The sequence below is a fragment of the Mercenaria mercenaria genome, chromosome 11, assembly GCF_021730395.1.
Source record: "Mercenaria mercenaria strain notata chromosome 11, MADL_Memer_1, whole genome shotgun sequence".
Classification (NCBI taxonomy): domain Eukaryota; kingdom Metazoa; phylum Mollusca; class Bivalvia; order Venerida; family Veneridae; genus Mercenaria; species Mercenaria mercenaria.
Window position 1 is genome coordinate 78,516,053 of NC_069371.1, and position 24,171 is coordinate 78,540,223.

The following is a 24,171-nucleotide window of genomic DNA, read 5'->3' on the forward strand; positions in this document are numbered from 1 at the left end:
AGAACATTATACAAAAAAAAAATGTTAAGTATATGTTGCACTGAATGTATATTCTATTATGTTACAAAGATATTTTTAAATATAAGCAAAACACATTGAGTAAATATCTTATGAAAGTTAATGTCGATCTATTTGATATGTTCTTACAAAAAAAAATGATATCCAACTTTACATAGAATTATAGGTTTATAGCATTCAATTATTTTCTATCCCCAATAAAAGTTATTTACACATTATTTCATCCTGAAATATATAAAGACTTCATTTCTTTGCTCAATTCAGCAATCACAAAATTGACATAAGGATATCTTCACCTATCATTCTGCAGCATAGTAGCTTGATCTGGGATGCTGTATTCGGCTCAAGTTGATTTTGCTAAATTACCAAATCCCAGATCTAGCTACTGTTGTGGTGACCACTTTTTTTGTTTGTTATCGAACGAAATCTTCAACGTTTTATGAGTTTATCGATGATTAATAGAACTGAGTCTAGTAGTTTGTATGCGCTATCGCATTGCATAATAAATGAAAGTAGTTCAGCTATATGCAATTACTGATTTTTTCCTGCTAATTCGTTTTTACTTGTAAAATACAAATAAAATCTGGAAAGTAGATCCCTCGGAAGCATCAAGAGCAAGACAAACAGTGAAAATTGCAGACTCGGTTTGATTGAGTCTGTTCATGAGCAGTAATGGAAAGTGCAACACTGCCCACGCCCGCTAGCACCGGCTTAAGCAGTATTCAATCTTCAAATCTAAATGAGTTGAAATCAATGATCCCGAAGGACCAGAAAATATAACAACACTGAGATGAAGTCGGGGCGAATTTTTACGGCCGTCAAACAGCACTTAACACCCGCTGTTGTGAAGTAAATAAAATCTGGAAAGTAGATCCCTCGGAAGCCGTATTTTAACAGAATTTGTATAGATATGTAATAAACAAAACAATACATACTGTTTGTATCAAACGCCGGAATCGCCGGACAATTAATGACTGCCATTGAACCTGCCGGAGTGTCAGGCCAGCACCCACCCCACATGTCAACATTCCGCCCGCAATAAGGTTCATCTGAAAGTACAAAATAATCAATTATTTATTTAAGTTCTGAAATAACATTTTGGATATATATTAAAACGGTTTAATTTCTAAATTGTGTGACTCTCATCAACGCCATGTATATATTTTTAAAATGAATAAAAATGTTATATTAACATGTCAAATTCCACAAAGCTATACACGAGTTATAAACATAAATCTTGACCGTTTCACTGCATTTTCATTCGGGAATAAATAAACTGGAACTTCAGTTCAAATAGAATGTAACGCGGATATTGTCATGGTAGCTTGATCTGTGGTTCCTTTTTTTAAGCTCTTGTGAATTTTGACAGGTCGGATAACAAAAGGCACTTGCGCACGTGTTCAGCCCGACCAACCTTTCAAAATATCATCAACACACCGATAAAATAACGTGACATGATATATATCAACATAGCATATCACCTGAACTGATATCCAGTTTCTAAGGATTATGGTAGGAGCAATGACGGGTATGTGCAAATGTTTACTGATTTAGTGTTTTACTTCACGTCTTCGTAATAAGAACAATATCAATATTTAAGACATAAAGCGTACTACTTTTTGTAAGATATGGCTGTTCATGTGCGGAAATGGGAAGTGCAATACCCCTCATGCCTTTCACTCGTCTGAATTCTGTTGTGATAATATTGATTGAATCCATGATCCCAAGGGTCCAGAAAATAGAACAACATTTAGTCTACGTACGGGAAGAGGAGACATGTTCAGTCAGATCTAGGATGGAAATTACGTCTACTTTGTTCTGCGTTCGGCTTGACCTCGTTATACCCTGATGAGTGAGAGTGTTCGAGTGCTCACCAAGTCGCATTACTTGTATACTGACAAAGGTCTGACAAGTTCTAACACTACCCTTGTTATGCTAAGAGTTAAGCGATGAACATCTAGAAACATTTTTCACATATATGACGTGGCCAGGAAGCGGACCTACCACCACTCTCACCCGTGTATGCGAACTCTAGAGTTATGAGCCAGTTTATTTTCATATGAGAAGCTTTTGAAGGTGAAATTCCCCTTTAAACCAAAGGTCACTATTTAGCTTATTTATATAGAAGGTATTATCCTAAGTACAGCTTAAAGCATCCCATTACCTTAAAGTACAACAGATCACTGACTTGACCTATTTATACTAGAACCTCGTTATCATCTGCCAATACATAAACGAGTGTATCCTCGGCTAATGCTATGACATAATAACTTGTTTTTCTTCAAGTCTTGTGTTAATATGCTAATACCGGATACAGACCATGGTAAAATTAGCATCTGTAAATATTATTGTAATGAGCAAACACCGTGAAGCTACAACTTTCCGACAAAATAATTGATTTCAAATAAATATGTCAGCTTGTAATGTATTTTTTTCCATTTTCGTTTGATACATTTTAAATGTAAAGATTATATTAATTATTATCTGCCTCACAGATATCATTGTTAATAATCATAGTATGACTGTTGATAATAACTATATGCAGAAAAAGTTTCAGTTCAACATAAGTTTCAGCTATCATAATTGCCCTTAAATGTAGGATATAATCTTTTTCCTCTGAAGAACACACATTAAGTACTGATTGTACATTTGTATAACGAAGTTCCATTCTGCAATTATATTTATATAATTGGCAAGCTTTATGCATAAAACTGATATGAAAATGAACGTCATAACTCGCCCGATAAATGAAGCCCAAATCCTCATGCGTGTATCCCAAATGAGCCATAAAACAATTGCATTAGCACAACTTATAGATTCTGAAATCACTGAAATTGATCTGAAGGACAAGCTAGGGCTTATAAACTATTAAAACAAGTTTGCCGTCATTTTGTGTAAGAAGTACATAATGATGCATTACTGAAACTGATCCCAACTTTGATATTTGTTGCTATTAAATACTGATCACTGAACATCATTTAACTTATGTGTGTACACTTTACATTTTGCTCAAGTATAAGTTATCTTAAGGAATATAAATATGGTAAATCAAAGGTTTCAGTACAACTTTGTTTCCAAGTACTGCATAAGAGTATAATTGCTACGTAAATGATATCTTAAGCATTTAAACCTGTTACAACATCAATGTCGAATCTGTAATTGTCCAAAATGAGTAAATTAACCGAGAATTTTAGGTAGTATTGGCCTAGATGATAACCTTAATGCACCTGAATGCACTCAGCTATATCTCCAGTAAATCCCCCACTAATAACAAAACGTAGAATAAACAACAAGAGGGTCTGTCATTATGAGTTTGATATAAATGGCTGGGCAAAAATAAAATACTACATTATATCATCCTTATCCTTATTTTACTTGTTTTCAAATCTCTCGAAACACTATGATGCCGCGTACTTGCAGAACAACGGGAAAGTTACCTTGGTGTCACTAATTTGACATATGAGCCGTGTCATGGGAAAACCAACATAGTGGGTTTGCGACCAGCATGGATCCAGACCAGCCTGCGCATCCGCGCAGTCTGGTCAGGCTCCATGCTGTTCGCTTTTAAAGCCTATTGGAATTGGAGAAACTGTTAGCGAACAGCATGGATCCTGACCAGACTGCGCGGATGTGCAGGCTGGTCTGGATCCATGCTGGTCGCACACCCACTATGTTGGTTTTCTCATGGCACGGCTCATATACACTTCATGATTATGCCTTAAATGTTCTTGTAGATAAAAATATAAATGTACGTTTATAGGATGCTACTTTGTATGTTAACTTTTTACATTCGAGAATCTCTTTATTGCGGAACAGCTAAAAGAAGCACCGTGATCCGTATTCGAGTTAAATCATTTAAATAAAATAAGATGCTTAAACTTATTTGATGTCGATTAAAGAAAGTTTAATTACAAATAAATTAATATTAAAAAAATGTAGTAATCATGCCAGATATTTAAGCTATTGCAAGAAACAATATACAACATAAAGTGAAACATAGATATTTGTCCAAAAGTGCAAAGCTCTTATGTTTGTCTTGAAGTATTATATGGTGCCGTTTATAGCTTAGCTCTCTTAAAATGTAACCGATTTCCATTTATCGTAAACCTTTATCTGCGATGTACTCTCATTACCGTGAAATTGTCTCATTTTGGGAGATTTCTATTCCTCTTCACTCTGTAAATTGGAAAGCAAGGCATATCCCTTGATAATGTCTAGAGCTAAGATAATTGAATGTCAAAAGTCAATAGCTTTTTATTATGTATTTAATCAGTCGTCTATTCAAATACAAAGGATTATCGTTGACTGTTGTGTTATAGTAAACACACATCGAAGGACTTGCACTATGACCCGAGGTCCGATTTATTACATTTAATAAAAAATAATTTTCAACGTACTTTTCTCAAAGCTTTCTTCTAACTTAAGCTCAGGAAATATATATTTTTTATTAGATATTGAACAGGCAATACCGTAAACTACGGACGATCGGCTTATAAAATGATCTTTTAATATCTATCAGTATAAATCCATAGTAATGGGAATGATATTTACTTACTCAGGCATGTTGAACAACAGACAAACGCAAGCTGTTTTCAAAACTATTAACATCATGTCTAACTGCTGTGAAAGCCCACGTGGAAAGATACTGCGACAAAGTATACGAAACCTCTGGTAAACATTTATTTTGGTCGATTAAAAATTCTGGCGAAATCCTGGATAAGTTTAAAATTAATAATTACAAGGTATCTACAGTCAGTACATACGATTTTTCTACTTTGTATACCACTTTACCACATAACTTAATAAATGACAAACTAACTGCCCTAATTCAAAAGACTTTAGCCAGAGAGAATATTACATTTCTCGCTTGCAGTTTTGATAAAGCTTTTTTTACTAGCAATATTATTAAACATTATACAATGTGGACCTGTGACGAAGTTTGTAAAGCCCTTTCCTTTTTATTGAACAACATTTATATCAGGTTTGGGAATGCATTTTTAGACAAGTAGTTGGTATTCCCATGGGAACTAATTGTGCACCCCTTGTCGCAGATTTGTTTTTATATTATTATGAAAGTGACTTTATGTTGAGCCTTTCTCCAGATACACAGGCAGATATTATAACTGCATTTAATAATACATCACGCTATCTGGATGATATTCTTAATATGGATAATCCATTTTTTGGTCAATTGGTGGGTACTATTTATCCTAGGGAGCTTCCGTTAATTAAAACTAACAATTCGGATACTGATGCTTCGTTTTTTGATTTACATCTTTCTATTTATTACAATATTATACATACCAAAATTTATGACAAGAGGGATGATTTTAACTTTAGTATTGTAAATTTTCCCCATTTGGATGGGGATGTACCTCAGGCTACATCTTATGTGGTATATATTTCTCAATTAATTCGGTTTGCCAGAGCATGTAGTCATGTCAAGCATTTCAATGAACGTAATCTATATATTACAAGTAAACTTCTTCAGCAAGGCTACCGTTATTACAAATTGCGTAAATATTTTGCTAAATTTTACTATCGTAATTCTGATTTAGTTTTAAAATTCAATAGTAATTTAAAGACACTTCTGCGAGAAGGTATTTCTAAACCCGTTTTTTTATGGGGATGTGGTTTACAAACTTAGTAAGATCTTGGGTCATGGTAATTTTCCAAATGTATTTGGTAAAATTATAAAACGTTTTATTAAAAGAGGTTTCGACCCAACTGTTTTGAGACATACCGCATGTTTAGTGTTCAACCCGTTTACAGTTGGACACTACGCTTCCCTCTTTGATTGTGTCTGACGGCAGAGGTGGAGGACTCTATGATAAGCAGTTTTTAAATCCTACCAGGACTGAACTGTTTTGATATCTGTCTTCTGGCCTGTTTCGTCGGGCCCTTAAGAGTGTTTCTCTTGTTGCTCTGTCTTCTGAAAAGGCATTGAGTACATTGAGTACGTTTTTGGTTCAAAGGGTTTGCTTTTTATATTTTTATACACGAGCATTTTTGTGTTTTACATGCCATGCCTTTTTGTTTCCATTACGTGTGTTAGAGATTCACTTGGAAGGGATTACTTTTATTTACACTGTCCCGTGTCTTTGGAACATGGTGGGGGTAAGAGTGAGGTTGGGTGCGCACCATAAACCGGTTTAAGCTCCCCAGTGGTGTTTTTGCCATTGACCGTTCCAAGGCGGTGCCCCACAGTGTTCCTTTGTTTGTTCGTTTTGTCCTCGTGTGTTGGCTTTGTGTGTGTGTATATGTGTGTGTGTTTGTGGTGTGCACGTCTGCGTGCTGTAGGTTTCGTTTTGGGGAGGCTGCGATTTTGGTACGTGGCATTCCCTGTTTGATATTTGTCTTTGTTTTTTTATTTTTGTATATCAAAACAGTTAAGATAAAACATACAACGAACATGAAAGCAGAGACATTCCGTATAACGTTTTTATCAAAAGAAAAGTATATCGTCTGCATAAACTATCAAGGACGAAAAAAACTGCTCACACATTTCCGCATGAAATCGTACAATGGATAGTTAATACAAGTCTGCGTTTCTTTCAAGAGTGATTACTTTTATCGCTTGGCTTCTGTAAATGGCAGTGTGTCCCTTTAAGAATGACAAACGAGAAAAAAATAAAAAAGCAAATTCGTGGTTACTTGATGTCTACAAATAGGTCAACGACGACGTTCAAATGAATCTACCTGTGGTAGGCGCTCATATATTCTGTAACAAATGTTGAAATTCATTGTAAATGTAACTGTTTTTTTTTACAATTTTATCAGTCATGACGGTTTGTCATGCTGAACTTGTCAGACCTTACCCTCATACAAAGAAAGATCCAACAGATTTTACGGAAATTCGAGAGGAGACTTTCAGCAGAGAGAAACTTAATAACTGGTATGGTGTGATTAACTTGTCAGACAGCATGTATTAATTTAATTAGCTCGTCCAATTTCTGAGAAATATATCATGTACAGGGTATTGTCTTCATTTGGTCGTCGGCTTTGGACTTAGTTGCGATTTTCGTTCGGGTCCATTTTTGTCGAGCCCGCTTGCAGTAAGCTCGATATAGTCGTCACTTTTTGCTGGTCGGTGAATGTGCGTCCGTCCGACAATAACTTTGACATGCATGGACCAATCTTGTTTATATTTGGCATGAATGTTTAACTCAATGAGAAGGAGTGTCATTTGGAACCCCCCACCCCATTTTCCTATCTCAAAGGTCAAGGTCACAGTTGGAGGTCAAAGGTCAAATTCAAGTTTGTTCGGAGCATTTCTTTTTCATGCATGATGAGATTTTGATGTAACTTGGCATGAATATTTACCATTTTGAGACGGAGTGTCATGCGCAAGAACCAGGTCCCCAAGTCTAAAGTCAATGACACGCTTAGAGGACTAAGGTGCAGGCGGGCTCGACATTCTGTCGGTGGGCATGCAGGATGTATTTCTAGTTTTCACAAATTCTTTACAGTTTGAAGCTTTGCACACAAATTCATCATCAGGTAAGTAAGTTGGCCAAGAGTCATAACTCTCACACGCAAACTTGTTTGTATTATAGCTCGTTTTGCACTTTCATGGTTTCGATCTTTATTTAATTTAAAATCTAAATTTCATAAATTATCTGTGAGCAATAACGTAGATTTTTTGCTGACTAGTTTATCATTGTTCATTAAGAATGCTAAGAATTATAACTTCCCTTGCATTTTGTTAGAATAATAACCCTTTTCCACCTAGAAAATGGAAATCTCTTGATTTAAATTTTTGTTTAGGTCCACTTTACTTGCTTTGGAACTTTATAACTTGTTAACCATTTTAAATTTAACATGTACGCCAAGAACCATAACTATAATTTGGACGGAAATATGGTCCTATATGTACTTAGAAAACTGGACAGTCCTGGTTAAAACTTGTTAAGGTCCATTTCATTAATACTGAAACAGCTATAGTTTTCACACTTTTTACACTTCTTTATCATTATTATGTTAGTAAGTTACTCATTCTTGTATCTTATCAAAATTCTCCCTCTTTTTAACTTAGAAAATATGCATTATTTGTTATGTATTGTTTCAGTTTTCTTTTCTTGAATACTAAACTTTGAAAACTTTATCCATTTTTGTACTCGGTAGGTGAGAATAAAGGCAAAAGAATATAATTCTTTTTGTGCATGTTGTCTTAAAAATCACTTACAGACGAGCTTTGACACCCGCAAGCGGTGCTTTTGTTTCAGCTATATCAGAATTAAAGGCTACTTTATTTTCAATGAAAAAGAGATCTTTCTCATTGATTTCTTGGTATATCCCTTTTACAATGTCACTCTGATTATGCTTGTACCTTCCTGTATGCTAAGTTGACTATTTGGAAAATCAAACTAAAAAATCACTTAAAATGTTATTTAGAATTAGATCGAAGACATTACATTGACGCTGAACATTTTACATATGTATACTTAATAACAGTAACTAAGTGGTTCATAAAAATGTTATTGCATGGTTAAATATTAAAGATTTTCTACATAAGAATACATATGCAAGCAATAATTCCACTACCTTAAGAAAATCAGGTAAAGTTTTGAAAGTGCTTTCTCAGTCCCAAAGGTCATTTTTTCAAAACTCTTGTTAAGCTAACCTATAGAACTTATCCTGTTCTGCCTGCCCATCAAAAAGTCAAACTTGGGACTTTCTTAGAGTACCTTTATCGCACATTTAACATAATTATATCTTTGCCGCAAATGATTCCTTTTTATTTTATAAATACATTGTTTGTCGTTATCTAAACACTAAACACTAATAAATGATATATTAATTTTGTGTCATTCTTTTGAAATACTGATTTTCTAAAAACATTATCATTTACAGCTGATACTCAAATGAATACAGGCGTAGTGATGTTTAATATTTAATTAATATTGGTACCAACTCAATTTTCCTTCTGTCCTTTTCTTTAAATATTTTGGATTTTCTAAAATTGTACGAATCAATTCCTAGTAAGGAAGATAAAGTTATCTTTAAACCAAAATTCAGCGAATAATTATATAGAAAGCTGGCCGCGTTTATAATATAACTTTGTACAATATCTACCTTCCTTATTTATGCATGTATAAATAGCTAATTGTTTATCTAATAGTTTCATTGTGCAGTGACGAAACATTTGCAAAACCGTCTTTATTTATTTTGTGTATTAAAATCTGTTTTCAAAAAACCCACGAGCAAAATAGCAGTTATATTATCTTGACCGTTGAGACATCAATTAAGAGAATCATTAAGCAAAACGAAGCATCTGTGTTATTACATACTTATGACCAAGTTAAGAGCTTGTTTGCGTGACACTTCGTATACATGAATATATTGATGTTAATTTCCATGCTGGTAGCAATTCAAGGAACTAATTGGCCGATTGTGAACTAAAGGTACTCAAACACTGTGTTGTCACTTATGCGTTGCAAATAAGGGTGGCTGATCTACTTGTACATTGTGTATAAATTTTAAATTATTTGCCTAAAACAGGATGAAAAAATGTAGTCGCACTTTGTTCTTTTTTAGCATATATTTCTCGATTCAAATTATTATTCTTAATGAGAATTTCATAACGTTATGCAGCAAGAAATAAAATAAAATGGAACTTTATGTCGTGTGCGTCTTTTTAACGTCACAATACGTCTGACGTCATGTTCGTTAACGCGCGTCTGTTTCCCACGCTGAGATTAAAAGTTGTTGCAAAATGCAAACCTCAACGTAATTAAGCATAAAATGAAAAGAAAATTTGTTTGTTTTTCATGAATATAGAATATCTCGTCTCAAAGTGAGAAAATTTTCACATTTTCACTCGCGCTACGTGCCAATGAAAATATTTAAAATTTCTCACTTCTCAGTGAGATATATTCCATATTTAATCAAAACAAATAAATATTCTCTATTAATCTTTTTTAATGGGACTGGATTTAGTTTAGGTAATGTTCATTTTAAACACAAATAATCGGTCTAGTTACATATTCATTTAAACATGCTTTTCTGATTCATTTCTAAACAAACTCAAAATTCGGTTATCTTTTAGATAATCTATTTCCAATTTTAAAGTTAACTTGCAAGCAACTACAACGACAAAACTTCACAATAAATCGTTACTTTATTGAAAACATAATCTTTCAATCTATAATCATGACTAGACAGAAAGTAAATTTTTTGTAATTACGCAGAAAATTTACATTGTAGTTTTGAGCTTATATCGAAGTGCATAATATCTCAGACACTCATGTCACACTAGAAGTAAAAAACAGACTATTTAGGGTTTAATAAACAGTCGTAAGAATTTCATTGATCAGAACTAACGTTGAGAAATTTTCCTGTTATTAATGTGACGCAAACGAATGGAATTTCAATTTCCTTCATAATATTCACTTTAGTAAAACGTATGTTTTAAGATGGAAGCAAACCAATTATATTAAAACCTTGTGGCAAAATATCATCTAAGTTGCGACATTTTTCTGTTATCTGATATTTTGACATCCATCCTTTCTACAAGACATAAACAAATGAAAGGCGACATTTATTGATATGGTAAATGAACAGGTCATGTTTTTCATTCATTTATATCCGTAGTAAAATAACTGAATATCGACCAAACGAACATGGCAATAGTACATCGCCTCCTTTGACACTGGATCATTTCATCAATATCTAGACGTAAGACAGGGCGGAAATACGTCACATATCATATTTGTCAGTAATGTCATCCAGGTGAACATAGCTTTAAGTGTTTGAAAATAATTATTTCTGTACTACCAATAAACAAAATATAGTTTTTAACACACTTCTTTGTTTTTAATACTTTCAAGCTAATTCATAAACAGAAATACTAGTTCATATAAAAGCAGGAGAAAGTTTAGTCTGAAAATTTTCAAATCCATTCAATAGCAACACAATATATTCAAATAAAATCGAATGAAATGTGTGTGTTTACACATTTTTAAATTCATTCACCAGTAGCAATTTTGATCAAACCAGAAGAAATGCGTGAGTTTAGTCCATATGTTTTTGACTTCGTTCATCAACACCAATACTAATTAGCATGTAATCAGTAGAAATGTGCGAGTTTTTTTCCATACATTTTGGGCTTCGTTCATAAATAGCAATACTAATTCACATATAATCAGAAAAAAATGTGCGAGTTTATACCATATATTTTGAACTTTGTTCATTAACAGCAATACTAATTCACATGTAATCAGATTCCATTTTGTAAACTAACAAACTTTCATGAAACAAAACATCTATACACCTATGCATAAATGTAAATAACCACCAAAACCTGAACACAGATCAATAGAAAGTTGTTCACATTCTAATGTCATTGCCTAATGCTAATGTTCTGGCTTGAACAAATACCTGATTTATTTGTGTCTGAACATATTGTCTGAAATTGTATTTGGTTCTCCATCAGAAGTGCCATGTAAATTTCATAATCTAATGCAAATGACACGAGAAGAACTCGATTTACAAACAATTTTACATATGAATAAAGTCAAAACCCCATGCATAATTATATGTAAATTTTAAAAGCAAGATGTTGGCAGTTAAATCAATAATATAAATGAACTGTTTAAATACATCTGATTTGTCCGTCACACAGTGTTTAGATATTTCCAGTAAAAAAATCCAGCTGATTGGATTGGTAATTTAACATTCTTTGCGTGTTTGATGTCTACATTCAATAATATCAAAAATATTTTTCATGACACAGCCGGGCCTTGATAATCATATTATGGATGTTCATTTGTACGCCTGTTTGGCGCCATATAACCTATTTTGTGTTGGTGCGCCGTAAAACCCAAATAAATAAATAAATAAGTTCATAAAGACACTGACAAAGATTCTGTTCGAAGAATTCAAGTCCCTCAATCAAAACCCTACGAAAGTATAATTATGTACAAATGAGGAATAAAGTAATTATATCGAAAACATAGACGAATTGAACAAACACAGTCTTAGATATATCGGCTTGTGGACGGACGGACCAACAGGCGGACGAACGGATGGACATACGTGACTCCGATATAGTTATCTTATTCTTTATATCTGGTGGTATTATAAAAGTTACCATAGTCTAATGAATCCCTTAAACATGTAACTCTTAGAGAGCCACCATCTTTAAAACAAGAAATACTCATAGGTAACTTTAATAAATATACACGCATTATTCGACGCCTCTGCGGGTCACTACATGAAGAAGAACCCAGTCAAGCCAGTACGGACCAAAGAAATGGGACTAACCCTCTCTAGTCCAAATTCTCGAAGGAAATATTGTATTGCTTCCAGTTGTCTTCCTTTCCGTTTTTAATTTCAAAACACGTTTTTTTCTCCTGATTTTTGTCAAATGTTCAGTTTAAGGTGTTGGTTAAAAGTATCTGCCAAAAATTCAAATGACATCAAATTTTTCAATTGTTGTCATTTTCGAAAATTTTACTATTTATCTAATTGTTAGCTAGTGATAGGAGGACGCTCTATGTGTAAATATAAATTTCAATGATTTTTTTTTTTTCGTTATTAATTTTAATTTTACCTCTGGGTTGTACAATCAGGTTCAGTATTAATTCATGCTATTTTTATTATTCAGAAGGTAACTTACGATTAAATAATTTATTTCCCGAATAACATTTGTAAAACGGGTTTTGAAAATCTCTTACATTTCTGAAATTAAACTATTAGATTGTAGAAGATTGATAAGTAGATCTTGTCATGAAACTAAATCTCACATGAACTCCATGCTCTCTAACGACGAGAAAACATATCAATACAGAGGAGACGTTTTATGCATACGGCCTTGACATAACTTTATTTAAAAACTCATTTTGGCTATAGCCAGTCTAACATAAGATATGGTCCTCTAACATAATAATGTAAAAATCATCCTAAGTGCGTATCACAGACAGTAAAGACATGAATTAAAATAAAGTATTATGAGCAAATCAATTCTTAGTGGCATAAACAGAATATTGTACAAGGAATAACTGCTGTTGTGACAGTTGATAAAGTTTTAAGATTCTTTGAAAAGCTTTGAATGTAACGAAGACGTTATAATGGTAGACGCGGTTCGACCGAGTATTTTCAATACCGTATATATAAATGTGCAGTATTCATTATACCAGATTTATATAGCGCCCTTTTCATGATAAACACGTTCAAAGGCGATTTACATATAGCAAACGCAGCCACACAGGGCGCGAAATTCATCCTCTACTAGTACAGACTCAGAGCGATCTGACCAGAGGGACAGAGTGAGATAAAGCCCCAGAACAGATAGAACAGATTAAGATACAGGCCTGTCCGGCTAACTTAGCCTAGCTCTTTGCAACTAGACAGTCTGGTTCTTTAACGTGCCCGGTGTATAGCACCGATACACGCGAAGCCGTCTTTCCTGGGAAGATCCAGTACAGGCCTCTTAGTTAGGTGGGAGACACTCAAGAGCATTTCAGAAATTTCCAGTGCCTGGACCGGGATTCGAACCCCGGACCTCTGGATTGACAGTCAAGCGTGTAACCACTAGACCACCGGCCCACCTGCAGCACCGGCGTAAACGGATCTTAATGTGCAGTACCTCTACTGCCTGGAAGCACCGGCGTAAACGGATCTTTAATCATGCTATAATTGCAAGTAATCTGTGATACCAAAAGCAATGATGTTTTATATCGTCGATTGATTACAACATGTGTTATTTGTTCACCTTTCAGTATTGGCTTATACAGGCAGCTTTATTTTTTTTTAATTGGTTGTGTCATAGATGCAATCTGAAGGAGTGAATTGTGATAAAAGGTACAAATTTATGCAGAAAGGGATAACAGAAGAAAAAACTTATAAGAGGATCATTTGGTAACAAAGATCGAATCCATGTAAACTCTTGTTTCGGTTATGACGCTTCTTGTATCATATTCATGATGCAGAATAGGAAAAATAAAACTACAAACATGTATACAAAAAACGTGTACACGATAAGTTTAGCGTACAAAATTTGGGCTCTGATATTTCAAAATTGCCAAGCAGTTTTCGCGTCGAAACGAGTCATATCTATTTACAGTAGCCTACTTAGCTGCTATTATAAGGATCAGACTTACACACATTTGTCTATCCCCTATTGTCACATTTGTCTACCAAGCTCTTCCTTTTATCAGAATATTCCGGTTTTAATGGGAATCTTAATCATGGTTCTGGTGCGTGCACACTGGAAATTAGGTGCAGAATGTCTTATTTAGGATCCATTATATATCGAATAGCAGACGGACATTTCGAGAGAAAAAAACAAAGGCTTTCAGACGGAGGAATTTTGGTAATATTTAATATTATGTATATAATTGTCTAGCTTAACGCCTAGATGTTAGTGTACTTAAAATGTTGTCATAATAAAATATAATCTAAAACTCTGAATAAATCTTTTAGAATTCCAGTAAATATTCTTTTAGTAATAATAATTATTTCAATACATTATATATTAGCATCAAATCGGTCCAAGATTACAAGCTAAATGGTATGTAACCAATCATCCGTAAAAAAGTAAATGTACAATAATAGTGTAAAATTTACATGAACATTACGATGATTAGTCCCTAGTTATTGTTCACGTAAATTAACATGAAATTAAACTACAATTCAACTACACGATATTATTCGTCTAAAGTCTATGTAAATAGACATAAAATCATACTAAACAAGTGACTTTCAAGGTGGTATTTATGTGTTTGTATTGGCTTTGTTCTCTGTTTATTTTATCTTTTAAGTATTTGTTTGTATTTATGTCTGTCGGCTGCGCGTGCATGCGCACGCTGCTGTGGTATTTTATACGAAGAAACATCTGTTGAGACCGATATGACTTAATATAAATTAATAGCACCTTGTGTTAGTGAGCACAATCTTTTGCATCCGGCATTTAATTTAGACAACAGCATTATATAGAGTCATATTTCACATAGTTTACTTTTTTAATTGATAAACTCTTGTCGAATATTTTAGTAAAAAAGCAATTCAATGCATTAGTTTCAGAGTTCCATGCAATGACTTAATTTTGTACATATTGCATTAGTCAAATTATAAAAGTCTAAGAGAACAAGTTTTGTTTCAAGAAACAATATTTCGTAAAGCGTCAAGAATTTTTATAGCGGTTGTATCAGAACGAGGACAATGTGTCTTTGTGTCTTCGCCCCGAGTACTTTAATACATGACAACTTGATATCCTATCGTCTTTTTCGTCTCAACGAAGACTCGAAAAATCGGTACTGTTTTGTCCTTTTGTGCCCTCGCGTCTTCGCCCAAAGCAGCGTGATGTCCTTTTGTGTCATACTGGTGTCGCCCAAAAAAAAAGAGGACTAAATAATCAACTGGTATGTTGTCGTCCTTAATGTCCTCGTGCCTAAGCCACGAGCACATGGGAACAAGACAAAGCGACAAATCTGGTTTGTCGTCCTTTCGAGTCTTCACCTTCTGTTATACATCAGCAGAAAGATTACAGCTAGTGTAAAATATTATTAGAAGTTGTTTTTTTTTGCCCTTGTTGTTTCGCCCAGGCGCGCGAGGATTTTCTGTCGTCCTAAAGTTTCCTCGTGTCTTTGCCCCAAAAACATTATCAACTTTCATTTTAACTTCAGTGCAATATGTGATTGTTTAAAACGGTTTAAAACGGTGATGCATATAACGTCTTAGAAGGTGATGTTTCATACTGTGAAAACGTTCTGAACATTTCACTGTGTTGCTTTCCTAAGATAAAAGCACTTTCATTTGTACGAAAGAACTTTAACATGTATGCTGCATTTAGTGCAAAACCCAAATACACAAGTATAAAAACTAAATACATTAATACAAAAACTAAATACATTAGACTAGTATAAAAACTAAATACATGTGATTATTTCTACTGGTTTATTTCCAGATGTTTTACATAAACACTAACTAGTGCTTTATAACTGTATAGCTAATACACTAAATATAATTGAAATAACATGTGTGGGTTTGCAGCCTTTGTTTTGTTTTTAATTTCTTTTAATTTTGACTGCCTTTCTTTTTTAAATCCCATAGAAGAGCGCAGATGGCATGTCGTGGTGAAGCAATGACATGAAATAAATGTAAAGGTCACTAAAATGTTTTATTGGTAACATATGATATATTTGACAAGTGGTAGCACTTGAGCAGAAGTGCAGCGATAAAACTTAACACTTAGAATATCTAAATCAGGTGATAATTCTCGCGCTTAATGTCTTACAATTACTTGTAAAAAGTCAAATGAAACGCAATAAAGATTCCTTAAAATGTTACTATGAATTGTCTTACCAAAAATGTATTGCATCTAATACAATCGAACACTTCGGAATGATTTGTTTGTTTGTTTGTTTTGGGTTTAACGCCATTTTTCAACAGTATTTCAGTCATGTAACGGCGGGCAGTTAACCTAACCAGTGTTCCTGGATTCTGTACCAGTACAGACCTGTTCTCCGCAAGTAATGAAATAAACCAGTTCTATGTGCATTTCTTTCAATAAGCAATTCAGATCTCATTCCGGTGCTTTATTTACCTATAAACTAGCTATGAAAGCTTTCTCATGTCATGATTATGTATACTTTCAGACTCTTTGAGTCCATGTTACAGTTTAGTAATATATCTATCTAAGAAAAGAAGTTTCACTCCACATTCATTTAACGTATTTATGCAGTGAATTTCCGTGCAAAAGCTGGAGTTAGGTTCCAATTCTCAGTAACATTACTAAAGCGGCGAACAATAACACATCCGGTTACTTATTTGATTGTGCTACTGTAACAATTATAGTCTTAATAAAATTAATATTAAATGATGGACAAATAATACATGATCTGGCTGTTAAAGCCATTGTAAACGAGTGCTCAAGATTTCTGTTTTTTGTCATTGCATTAATATCTTCTTTCAAACGCTTCGTTCGTATTCATGACAATAAAATAAAACATCTTCACTATCATATTATATGAATGAACTATATGAAAGGATAGAAAAGGCAAACAGACAATAACTAAACATCTATTTCATGCAAACTTATGCTTTTGTAAGGCAGTCCGCTTCTAGATGCGGCCTGGTCTTCCAAAATAAGATCTAAAATACTTTAATCGATATACTGAAATAAGTAAATGAGATGGAATCGAAGACACAAGACCCAAAGGTCCTTCTGCTGCCTAGGGCACAACCAAGAGAAAAAAACATGTACTCGGTTAAATAAGTAAGTTCATTCGAGATAATGAATAATCAACACCCACCCATGTACTGCCATTTATGGACACTGAATGAGCTTTATCGTCTCAAAGGCGCATACAATATAAAAAACACTAAGTCAAAGTACAGAGAGATATATAACGACCACAACACAGTGTAAACGACTGACTGGAAGAGTTAGGATAATAAGGGTTAAATTTGGACAAAGTTCCTTTAAACGTTTTTCAATAAATAGTGATGCAAGCCAATGATTTCATATTAATCGCAAATGAAACAATACCGAACAGCAAAAGGCTTTCGGAGTAACTACAAGTACAAATAGCTTCCAGTAGCCATCTTAGAATGCACAGAGAACAAAAGAAAAGCCGAGTTGTTGAATGCAAAGAACTGTCACTAAACCCGAATTAAGCAATCGTAATAAATTTAAAATGGCTCATCAAAGGAAACGAATTCGTATATATTAAGCATCAAGCTATTACCGACAATGTAAAGATCATTGGTATTTGACAAAGTGCTGGTTTAGCTATAGCACATGACTTTGTTTGAGCTCAATGGAAACAAGATGGATCTTTAATTGAGATATTTGCCGTAGTTTTTTGTTTGATTGATCTGTCTCAGGAAACTGCTATTAGAATAGGGGGCAATAGAATAAGAAAGAACTCACCACGTTAACAGCTTTTTACTGCTGAATTGCAATATACATTTGTTTGAGAGGATTGTTACGTGTCAATATTTTTTCAGTTTTGAATAAACATAAAGAGCTTGCTAAAGTTCCACAAATGTTTAGTTGATTATTACAGCTCATAAAGATACCAATAGTCTTTCAGAAAATAAAGCACGTGCTGAAAATTTAAGTGAGTCCTTCTGATTATACGTCGATTATTATAAAATATCACAGACAACATCGCGTTCCTTCCTTATACACTGTCAGCTACTTTGTACAAGTTAAAATTATTTAGTATTAACATTAATGATTACAATTTACGTAGAAAGTATTAAAAACGTTTTTAGATAGATCTACAATAATTGAATGTTAACACATTCAGGCAATATCATTATTATTGCGTATACAGTTAAATATATGAACCCTGGAAATATAAGACATTCACATGAAGATTTTGTAATAACCATTTTTTAAACTAAATTCGTCTGAATATTTAGTGTAAAATCTGTTCGATACATCTCGAAGCATAACCTTTATAAATAAACAATTTAGGTGATGAAAGCAAATAAGATATGATTTATTAGAACTGTAAACAATTTAGACTAGCTTCTCTCTCCAGAAAGTAAATATGAAACATTCTGGCACAGGAACACGAGAAAGCTTCTAAAACATAGCATTAAAGTTAACTAGTTCAAAGACATGAAATGCTTTTATTTTAGGACACTCAGGCAATTATAATTAAGTTATATTCCATACACGTTTACATATTGTAGTGAAATAATCGTGCATTTTTGTAGCACACGAGAAACCTTCAGAAACATAATATAAAAATAACACTAGTTGAAAGGCTGACAAGATTTTTTTTTATTATCATAGCACACTCAGAAAATGATACCTTACATATATTCCATACACGCTTTCATATTGTAGTCGAGCACTTTCAGTTATTTAAGAATATCGGTATTAGACAACTTCTCAAACTTACACTATAAAGTATAGACATACAGGCGGTAATATTTTAGCTAGGGCTACTTCATTATTGCTGTATTTTGAAGTGCATTTATGTCATTTGAGAATATCAGAACAAGCATATTTTTTCATTAACGCTTGGTGCAAACATAATCGCAGATACAGAAAGGTGGTCGGGACAATCGGGACCAAAAAGTACTTTTCTCGTGCTTCTTTAATATTGGTTTGATAATTAATTAATGACTATTGTTCTACAATTATAGGTTTACGAGCACTACAAAATATAGTGTGTCACTTTGTAACATATATATACTTATTTACGTCCCTTTATTTGAGATATAGTCTTACCTGATTTGAATGCAAGATCAGTTTGCATTTTATCCTGGCATTCTTTTCGAAGGGCTGCAAACACTTGCATTAATCTTGGAGGATATCTAGACTCTACTTCCTTACTGGTCCCATTCACAACCTGTCTAGCCTCAGTCAAAATTATTCCAGATCCTTCATGTGTTTGAAATGTTCCATTACTTTTTGAATGTGCACTATTTTGCACATCAGAGTTGTCATGATCAAATAATTCATTCACAGAACTTGCGTTTGTCCACGATGATGTATTATAAATGGAGTTCATCTTTTAACACGGCTTGTAAAGTCCTTTGATAGACTGAAATAGTTCTTGATCAACTAATATGTCTTTTTACAAGGTTTACAAACTTTCTGTAGTTTGTTATGTAGTCTGTGTAGAATTTCCAATAGTTATATTTTGTAAGATACAGTCTGGCCGTGTTACCTAATGAATTGTAAGCCAACTGGGATCTGGCGTAAGTTAAACTGGAAATACAGTTTGCTGATTTCTTTGCGCAAAAATGCTTGACTTTATTTTAATCTTAGTTCAAGAGATTATTTTTAAAAGCAACTATATATTTTGTAAGGCAAACTTATTGTATTGTATGAGATATATATTAGACCGAGATACGTTTATGTGTTTATAGGCAGGTAATAAATAATACAATCTGGAGCCCTTAACGATATCTGTATATATAGCCATATAGGCATTACAAAGACTTTTGCAGTATATATACAGAATTGCTGACACATCCCTTTTACCATTAGTTTAATTCCATCACTGTTTGTAGATTTTCGTATGCAGTTATCCCGAGAACAGTTTTGTACTATTTTCAATTTTCCTGAACAAATATGGGATGCAGTATATCTTAGATAAGATAATGAAGACTTGTAACTTAAAAGCACATGGCACAGTAAAACAGAATTTAATTGAAAATATTTCTAATGGAAATATGATATATCTTACACTATAACGTGAAGACAAATTTTCTTTTTTACCATAGGGACATTTTGTTTTCAATGAAAAAGTATGTTTTATGCATTGGAATCAATACAGAAATGAAAAGATTATATATTTATTTAAGAAACTTGATTCATTTCGTGTACATCCAATTTCTATAAGTGTTTCTTTTAGTTATTTTTCTTGACCTCATTATTTATCTGGCTTAAGAAATAGAAAAAGAACATGTCCTCTGTTAAAGTGCTAATTGCAGATATAAATCATTTGATCATAGCTTGTAATAAATTATACCTTATATTGTATCCTCTGTAGCCATTAGTCCAACGTCCCTCATAAAAGTGCCTTAAACTTGACAAATAACTTTTTTTCTAACTTACAACGGGGATCATTTACTTAAGTTATGTCTGGAATTTTTAACTATATCCATTCAAATATTGTAAAATATTTAAGTTTGTATTCAACATGTATTACCATCTAATCTTGTCAACGTTTCAAAAACACGTGTTCTTTAAAATGATGGCTTAAAGTTTACAATCCACTGATATTAATCAAAACATGAAATTATTCCCTCGTAATATGTAGAATTTAGAATATCCTTACATGTCTTGTTTTAGTAATGTTCCAATTTTTATACACGACTATACTGATAATTAGTATTGACATTACGCCAGTGTTTGTACTGTTTTGTTACAATGTGTCAGTTTTAAGAAAATTGCTATATAGTTAGCAAGTGTACTGTTTATTTGATAACGTAAGGACTACATAAGTGTAGAATAACACTAACCGCGAAATGGTAGTGATAAAATGGTTTTAAACAATATCGATTTCATTTCATACTAACGGATTTGAAAGTTATTCTTCACAAACATGAATCCGAGAAGTAATTCATTGGAACCGTAAATGAGCATCAACTATTACAAAATAAACTGAATGTCTGTTTAAAGCTCTCTGAGCTGCAATGAATTTGAAAATAGTTAAAGTACATCAAAATAACTTATCCAAGGTATGTTTTTCTTCATTTGCTTCTAAATTGCTACCAACTGGTTTTTAGATAACATCACTACAACACTGACTGTTGACATAAACGAAATTAGAAAAAAAAGTAAATTTTTGAGATTTTGTTCAATTTGGAAAAGACGGATTTGCTAAAACATACAATTGTATGCTATTAGTTATCAGTTAAGCAGACAGGATTATACATGTATATATATCAATACACGTGTACAAGTTGCCTGTCACAATATTTGATCGGGTTCATTTTCTTGTGCCAACCATTCAGACAAAAGAGATTATTTTAAGATTTATAGTTTTCGTATTGACAAAATGATCCCGGCATGACCTGCGAGGAAAAAAAAAATTCAATAAACAAGTTTGTACATATTGTGTTCATCCAATTACCTACAACCCTAATTTATTAAGACACTCAGTACCTGTTCTCTGTTTACTCCAATTGTAATTTTGTCCGTAGTATGTAAAACTTCGTATAAAAGATCCAAACTGTGTTTGTTATTTGAATAAAGTCACACGAAACTCTAACTTTTATCTTTGTCTTGTCAATAAATTCACAAAGTGAAAAGGTGTATCATTTGTAACAGATATCGGTTACACAAAAATAATATCCTTTAACCGTTGTTTTATTTTCTAAATGATTTATTATCAAAATCATAGTGTTATGAAACATTTTAATTCACACTAAGTGGTATATAAGGCTGTTTAACACAGATAATACAATAATTCTGATTTGATATAGACAAATCTTTAGAGAATGAAATTATTAACAAATGATTTTATAAGCAATTCATTTTATTCGTAATATATTTGATGACACAGTTTTCATTTCGAAAAGTATCAACGAACTTGTAATGTAAATCTACATTTACATTTAAAGATTCGTTGTTAAGGTTAAAGACAAAGTTATTGAGTGCTTTATTTTTTCAAGGTCTTTGTATGTTTAAAGTGTCTACTACTTACATCTGCAAATTAAAGTAATTTGATTATTCAGCTACGAATAACTTCAATTCAATCGTAGCTGCAGTTCATTCCAATATTCCAGCAGTTTAAGTCCTTACAGCTTTTAATACCGATATAACGAAAGGATATCAATATATATTCCAGAAAGAATAGCCGATCTACTTGAAGAAGCTGTAAACTCACAAACGCTCGCCTAGATACTTATCGGAAAATGGCGAAATATTTCTCCTGTCTCCTTTGTATATTAAGTTTTAACTATTATACATTGTAAAGATAAAAATCTCAGGTTAAGCTGTTGTACAATCAAGAAAGCGGCTTTTATATTAAACTGTCACGCATTTTCTCAACAAAAAACTTTAGTACGCTGACGAAATATTGGATCTTATCCGATAACAAATTCCAACAAGAAACATCTATATTTAAAGAATACAATAACCCTATAACATAGCATGGAAAGAGGGGTATTTGTAAATGTGCCGATAAAGCGTATTTATGTACAAGAGCGCATTTAAATGCATGCAAGATAATTTTGAATATAACATGCAACCATGCTAGATTATAGCAACCTCGTTTTGATTGAGTCTCTCCATCCCTTACACATCCTAGCATCTGCTCCTTAAGCAGAATTGCATAATTAAACGTTTTGTATTTTCATTTACTCCAAATAACCAATAAGGATGACACCACAAAAGCAAACAGTAAACTTATCTTCAGAACGATGATTTGGGATTTTAATCTAATAGTAGTTTACTGGCATCAAATATCTTTTACCACCAGCATGTCTTTGCATTACAAATCAGTTTAAATAAAACTGCTCTCCGATTAGCGAATCCTTAATACATGCAGCAATAACCTATTGTAAAAAGTAAAAAGTATATCAAAAATTTAAAACTATTAAAGTCGCATTCAAAGAAAAACAGTCAGCCATACAACATGTATGTTATACTCATATAAAATAATACGATCTAAATACAGTAAAAACCCGCCCGCTTAGCTCAATAGGGAGAGCATCGCGGGGTCATGAGTTCGATCCGCGGGCGAGGCATTTGCTCTCCGTGACGATTTGATAAAAGACATTATGTCTGAAATCATTCGTCCTCCACCTCTTATTTATGTGGGGAAGTTGGCAGTTAATTGCGGAGAACAGATTTGTACTGGTACAGAATCCAGGAACACTGGTTAGGTTAATTGCCCGCCGTTATATGACTAAAATACTGTTGAAAAACGGCGTTAAACCCAAAACAAACAAACAAACTAACTAAACACAGAAGGTGATACAAGCAATTAAAAACAGCAAAACTAGACAACTGAAATTTAAAACGCATTGTGTTTTATCGTGTATAGCATGTTTTGTAGGACAGGCAAACAATAGTGTTATCTGATGAAGTACAAATGTGTACAATGCACGAGATATTTATGTGGCATGTTTTGGACAGGTAATGTTGAGAATTTGGCATCTAACAACACCTCAAACATATTTGAAGACATCTAATGCCTATCTGTCACTGAAATATACCGTTTTTAGGCGTTTGCTTTAAATGTAGAGAGTCCCCATCAAATCTCTAAATATATAAATAAATTATGTATATAAAGCTACAATGAAAATTATTTATAATGCAGTAAAAATTGTAAACGAACTTCCAGCTTTTAGTATGTACATTTTTAAAATCAATATGAGCAGGGCTAAGTATTTACAAACACCAATTAAGGTTCCGGGTATATTTCTATTTGTCTTCCTTCTTAAAACAATATTTCTTAAAAGAAACACAATCTTTTAATATCATAGTGTATGAATGGATAGAAAAAGAAAACTGACAATAACTTAACATCAAACTTTTGTAATTGTAAGACTCGGTTCCCTTCTAGATAATTATGGTCTTGCTTTCCATCAAAAACTCACCTAAGATAATGTGAATCGATAAATTGACATAAGTAAATAAAACGAAATGAAACTGTTTATTAATAAATGGAACAAGACCCAAGGGATATCGAAGAAATGGATCTTTAATGAATACGTTTGCCGTAGCTTTTG

The 24,171-nt window shown here is 33.1% G+C and overlaps 1 protein-coding gene across 8 annotated transcripts in view; it reads right to left on the reverse strand.

The window, feature by feature from the left end:
- Window positions 1-24,171, reverse strand: part of LOC123531953 (calcitonin receptor-like) — a 118,834-nt gene that overhangs the window by 18,826 nt on the left and 75,837 nt on the right. For 4 of the 8 annotated variants that reach the window (XM_053517833.1, XM_045313270.2, XM_053517831.1 and 1 more), the window contains exon 3: window positions 954-1,067. In XM_053517833.1, coding sequence (XP_053373808.1) covers window positions 954-1,067 — 114 coding nt within the window. Of the gene's footprint in view, window positions 1-953; window positions 1,068-19,210; window positions 19,694-20,459; window positions 21,300-21,598; window positions 21,820-22,139; window positions 22,376-24,171 lie in introns of those variants that run through there. The other 4 variants (XM_045313268.2, XM_045313269.2, XM_045313267.2 and 1 more) reach the window with 4 other exon arrangements.